A 6,041-nucleotide genomic window follows, 5' to 3' on the forward strand; every position below is an offset into this window, starting at 1 on the left:
CCCCCCCCAGCCATAAACTTTGCTGCTGGGAAGGGGTGAGCGTTTACTGTTCGACAGCAAGCGTCCCCTGGGCCTGCTATCGGATTGTTCTGTACCTTGCAGGAATTTGGTCTGTGATTTCGGTTTGGAGATACCTGTAGAAGCAACCAAAAGGCCAAGGTCTCTTGGGATTTAAAAAAAAAAAAGCATCGATCAAAGAAATAGCAACAGAATCCCAAGGTTTTCATGGGTATGAAACTTGTGCAGTTGTAAGCAGGGGTCACAGCCAGAGCACCGAAAGGAGAAGGCAATGCCTAGCGAGACGTCCACAGTGCTTTGGGGACCTCTGAGCTGTAGCAGACGGTGTTGTGACACGGGAAGTGACGCTTTTGCTGTTTGACTCCAAATTCTGTTTTGAAAAGGTGCCACGTAGCTGTGTATCCAGCCAGTCATCGCTACGTGCCATGAAACAGGTAGAAAAAGCTTTTGGGGGAGAGAAGCAAGAGTAGCAATGGGAGATGTGGCACGCTGAACTGTGCAGCGCGCCTTGCCTCTCCTGAGTGCCACTCAGGGGATCGTCAGCAGGGGCCGGTAATCAGACCAGAGTGATACAGCCACCCACTGAAGCAGTCTCTGTCGTTGTCTGTCTGGGAAGATGCTCTGCGGGAGTTGTCGGAGAGGGGTTCCAGAAACTGTAACTGGGTGGTCACGCAGCCACCACGTCTGAGAGGCAACAGTGCAAAGGGTGAAATAATCTCATTGCAATGAAATAATCTCATGAATTTTCTGAGAAGAGGTCCTGCACAGAGCTGGCAGAAACAGGTAAGAAACGCATGTGAGATTAGATGCCACAACTTGTAAGGGTCAGAAGGTTCCTCGCGCGGCTCCCAGGCCTGCAAAGTGACTCGCTGCTCTGTTCCCGTAGGTGCCTATCTGCCGAATCTGAGAGAGCTGAAGCTGAACCACAGCCTGCTGGTGTCTGTGAGGTAAGAAACGGAACAAGCATCAGGAGGAACAGCCCTCACTCTTATTTAAGTGATAAAATCTTCATTCGTGCAGCTTTCACTTCTTCTGTTTCCCTGTGCCGTGCTAAGGGATTAGGTCATGAATCTGTACTCTGCACCCGCCTCAGTTTAAGGACAAGACCTGAGCTGGAATAACTCGGTGTGGCTGTGGTGGTGCCGATGAATTATCTCAGTCTGCCAGCGGGGAGGTTCCTGCCATGCTGAGGTCCGTGGAAATTTATCTTATCTGTGCCCAGATTTGGATTTCAGAGAGCTTCAGCCGTTGGGCTTTTATTGTACACAGCAGCCTGTTCTCCACAGGTCAGACCAGTTCCTCTGCTGGGCAGGCTGCATGTCCCTGGCTTGCTGAGCTGCATGAAAGCATCGCACGCTCTCTCCCGGAGAACTGGAGAGCTGGCAGGTTGGGAAGGTAGAAGAGAAAACCAGTGCAATGGGGAGGCAGAGCTGTCTTCTCTCCTGTGCTGGTATCTGTGTTACCCTCGGTAATGAACGTGGGATGATGGACTGGAGAGCAGCCCCGAGGAGAAGGACTTGAGGGCGCTGAGGGCTGACAGGGTGGACAGAAGCCACCCATATGCTGAGCTAATCCCAGCAGCGTGGGCAGCAGCTGGAGGAGGGGATCCTGCCCCTCTGCTGCGCTCTGCTCCGGGGAGACCCCCCTGCAGGGCTGGGGCCAGCTCGGGGCTCCTCAGCCCAGCAGAGACACAGAGCTGGCACCATCCCAGGTCAGGTTGGCCCTTGGGGCTCTGAGCCCCCTGCTCTGGGTGCAGATGTCCCTGCGCCCTGCAGGGGTTGGGCTGGGGGAGCCTGGAAGGTCCCTTCCCACCCAGAAGGTTCTAGGTTCTGTGTTTAATGCATAACAGACAGTACGGGTCCTATCAGGGAAGGGCTGTGTCAAAGGCCATATTCTCTGCTCTCTGGCTTCCTGTGGTTACCTGCTACATTGAGGGGGGAAGGGGGAAAATACTTATTTTGCTAATTTTTGTTAAAGAGAACATGTTCCCTGATAGAAAAAGGCAACAGATTCTTCTCTGTCTCATGTGTCATCACTAAAGCGGCCTTGAACTTCAGTTGTCGCACCTGGATCTTATTTTCCCTTGTTCTGGTGATGAGATGAAGTATTTGCAGTGTAAATGGGGTTTTTCCACCTTCTAGTCCACGCTTTGGAGAAATGGTGATCCCGCATTGCTGTGGTTATTCTAGTGGCAGCCAGCCACTGTCATAAGCACAATCTTGCTCCCTTATTGCAACAGAGAAGTCGTAGGTGAAAAAACTTATATTTTTGACAATATCAAAAGACATTTTATTAGATTAGAAAGAAAAAAAATGAAGACTTTTTGTTTAGTCAGAAGCCCATACTCTCTCAGAATGGGTCAGTGGGGGGTGTTTCGACCAGTTCTGTCGGCTGGAACGCCGGCTGCAGGACAGGCAGACTGAGCTGTTGGGTTATTTGACTTGCGGCTTTAGCAGGATTTTGTACGTCCCTTTGTATTCTGAGACTCGGCTTCTGTCGTGAAAAGCTTCAGCAAACCGCTTTCTGTAGCCTGGCATCCTTGTGGTCCTTGATGCAGGTAACGTTTGGTCTCGGTTGAGTTTTGACTTGGTTAACTATAACGTGAGTATGTTTGGGCTCAGATACTGAGCCTGGTGTTGTGACGCTTCCCAAGCACGCAAAGCCCAGGAGAAGCTGCTTGCTCCTCCTGTGAATAAGCGTGTTTCTGAGCACCACTTAAATGCCGTTGTCAGGGGCTACGTGAAGGAAGGCGGTGGCTCTGTTGGCTTTCCCAGACCAGAACTCGGTCAGTTTGGCTCAGCAGTAGCTCCGTTATTCATTCCCTCCGCTGGTGAGCACAGATGATGTCTTGAGCCCAGCCTGGGTACTTGACCTTTGCCTTTGGATGTCCGCGTCGTCTCACGCCATGCCCGTGCAGCAGCGTTGCTGTCACGGCAGAAGCCATGTCTGCTGGAGCCAACGTCACATAGCTGCTGCCGTTCTGGTGGGCTCTGGCCTCTGCCTCAAAAATGGTTAGAAATCTTCTTTCTGAGCTAAACTTGTTGACATTTGAATTCTGCCCAAGAAGTGGACATTTCGTTGTGTTCGACCAAACCCTTGCACTGAGGTTTTGGAGGGCGATAGAAGAGATGTTCTTCCTTCTCACTAGAAGTAATTCCCACGGACGTCCTCAGCCATCAGGTCAGAATCGACATGGCTGTAGTGTGAAAACGGGCAGCGGGGCACTGGAAATGTCTGGAAAGGACAGGTGGGGAGGTGGCTTCCCCACTGGGAAGGAGGGGAGGGCAGAAAAGCAGGCACGAGACAGAGGGCATTTCATACACCCTTGGGATGTGGAAAGCAGGCGTTCTTTTCGTGGTACGTTATGTGAAAAAAAATGTGTTCTGGTGGACAACCGTGAACGACAGACTGTCCGTGCGTACGCGGGGGTGGGTGAGAAGATGGAAACTTGCTTTTAGTCACTTGGTTTCTGCTCCGTTCTGTCTTGCAGAGTAGAATTTCCTAATTGTTTTAGGAATCAGATGGTCCTTTTCAGTTTGAAGATGGGGGAAGTTCCTCTCGATAGTGTTTAGGGAGATGTCAAAGTTGGGATTTGTGACCCTGCCTTCAGTTACTGGTTCCTCTGGAAACATTCGCTCCCCTCAGCCTCCCACAGGAACTTCAGCCGTGAGGCTGCCGAGGTGCCCATGGACATTCGCATTCGATAGACAACAAAGGGGGATGTTCTGGCGGGGAGGAGTCGAGGTCCTCGTGTCTTACAGCTGTCCATGGGAGAGCAGAGCTGGCTGGGACGCTGGGGTTGGAGATGGGCTTTTCCTGGGCGCTCCCGAAGGAGCTCTGATCCCTTTGATCAGAGCGGGGGGGTGGTTGAGCTGCTTCAGCTGTAAGTTCGTGGTCCCTCCCCACCCTGCCTGAAGTCTGTGCTGTGCTGGAGTGCTGCGTGAAGGCGGGATATCGTTATCCACTGCTTAATTTAATCCATACGGAAAATACATCCCCACTGGTTTGCAGATAATCTGTCTGGGCAGTGGAAGGAGAATTTCTTTCTTGGCTGTTTCTGGGTTTTAGTTTTCCACAGGCGCTTTGCTAAAGCGGAACGGCTCTGGAAAATCCAGAAACAGGAGTTCAGATTGTTGTCAGTTTTCTAAACCGCACTAATTTTACGAGGTCCTCCTTCGGTGACCTTTGCCCGTCTGCTAGCGGCTGAGAACATCGAGATTTATGAACTGGTGACTGAGGATGAGATGTGCAGCCTGTTCTGAGGAGTCCCCGTTAAAAACTGCCCTTTTTTTTTTTTTTGTGATGACACACAGTCCTCATCTGCGTAATGTTTCCAGTAAATGAACCATATTTCAAGGCCGGTGAGTTACTGCTGCTGCCTTGGCAGGTGGCCTGTGTGTTTCCCATCGGATTGCGTTTCTTCTCAGCTCGGGGTGAACAAAAAGATCTGTTTAAAAATGCTCAGTAGGTATCTTTATGAAAGGGCTCTTAAATCAGATAAGGAGATCTCAGGAGCTGGTTGCTGTAAGTTTACAGCAGAAGCTGTTTCACCTGCTGAAGTTCGTTCCCTCCCGTGCAGCTCTGTGGGCTGCAGCCAGCAGAGGACTGGGCTGCTCCCAGGCTACGGGAGCAGCGGCTGGTAACAGAGGTTCTGGTTGTGATATCTGAAGTGAGATGAAATCCAGAGACTGCAGAATGTGGGGACGAACTAAGTGTGAGGGATGATGTAGGGGAGGGAAAGCAGATTTCCTTCATCCTGATCAAGTGAACTCCATGTCATTGCTGCCGTCTGCGCTGCGTGCAGGTCCCAGACTGCTCTTGCCTGGCTGCAGAGGACTCCCCCAGAACAAGACAACAGTACTGCTGCTCCCTTTGGGTCAGTAAAGTCAGGGCAGAGTGGGGATGAGGTGGCCGTCCTGAGGGGTCAGATGAGCAAGGTGCAGAGTACATCCAAATTCAGTGGATCTCTATGGGGAGACCTCATCACTCTTGACAGCTCCCTGGAAGGAGGTTGGAGCCTCCAAAGCTAGGTCGAGACGGGTGGGAGAATTTTGAGCTCTGAAATGTTTGTGCAGGTCTTCTGAGCCTTGTGTGGGCAGGAAGGTGCTGGGGAGCTGGAACAGCGAGTCTGCTCCGGTGGGATGACAGCTCTCCACTGATCGGTGGAGCTCCTCAGTGGCATCTCTGGCAGATGAGAGCCCTCGTGAGGGGTTGCCCTTCTGCCAAGAGGTTCCTCTCCATGCCTGAGGACGCACAACAACATCTACTGCGAGATCGTTCTGGAGTGAGAGTTTGTTTGAAAGAAGGGTGGGGTGTGGAAGTTGCCCTGCATCTGGGTAGCACAGCAGGACCGGATTTGGGATGGCTGTTGGTGTACTGTGACATAAGTGCTGAGGCTCGCTCTTGCAGTAACACCCTCAGTATGGAAAGCTGTAAGGTCCTGTCTCGTCGGTTGTCAGGTTGATGGGCTCTGAGGTCCCCCAAGCTTCTCTTCTGTGCCGTGTTTGCTTGTTGTAAAAGAACACCTGGAGGCCAGTGCATGCGGAGAAAGTCACCCTTGGAGCTATCGTGTACGGGAAGTCTTGGCTCGGGGCTTGTGGAGACAAGTCCGTCATGACAAATCGGGGCTGAATGTCAGAGGCTGAGAGAGAAATTTGGAGGAGATCGACTGGCATTTGCCAGCCCTTCACAGCCCAAGCTGTACCTGCGTCTGTTCCTTGCCAGCTTCTGTATCTTTCTGATTTCTTATTGGATATATGCAGAGACAAAAAGAGAAAGGAAGGAAGAGGTACAGAGAGGGAATGACCGTCAGCCACAGGAGAAAATCACTGGTGTCATACAAACGTGCCAGATCTACAGAGTCTCGAGAACCTGCCTTCCTGCCACTGCAACTAAGTTCAAACTCAATCCCTCTGAATCGCGTTTTCTCTCTAGGTTTTCCTATCGGCCCATTTCTGCAGTATCTCAAGTGGTTGAGATACGGCAGCGGGAAACCTACAGCCGTTACCCTGACACAAGCTGGA

General features: G+C 51.6%; 1 protein-coding gene across 1 annotated transcript in view; it reads left to right on the forward strand.

The window, feature by feature from the left end:
• LRRC56 (leucine rich repeat containing 56) overlaps positions 1-6,041 on the forward strand; it is a gene marked incomplete at both ends in the record, with an annotated part of 34,527 nt that overhangs the window by 12,198 nt on the left and 16,288 nt on the right. Inside the window, one exon of the mRNA XM_010137433.1 lies at positions 905-965. Coding sequence (XP_010135735.1) covers positions 905-965 — 61 coding nt within the window. The remainder of the gene's footprint in view (positions 1-904; positions 966-6,041) is intronic.

This window comes from Buceros rhinoceros, unplaced genomic scaffold, assembly GCF_000710305.1.
Source record: "Buceros rhinoceros silvestris isolate BGI_N320 unplaced genomic scaffold, ASM71030v1 scaffold31335, whole genome shotgun sequence".
NCBI lineage: Eukaryota > Metazoa > Chordata > Aves > Bucerotiformes > Bucerotidae > Buceros > Buceros rhinoceros.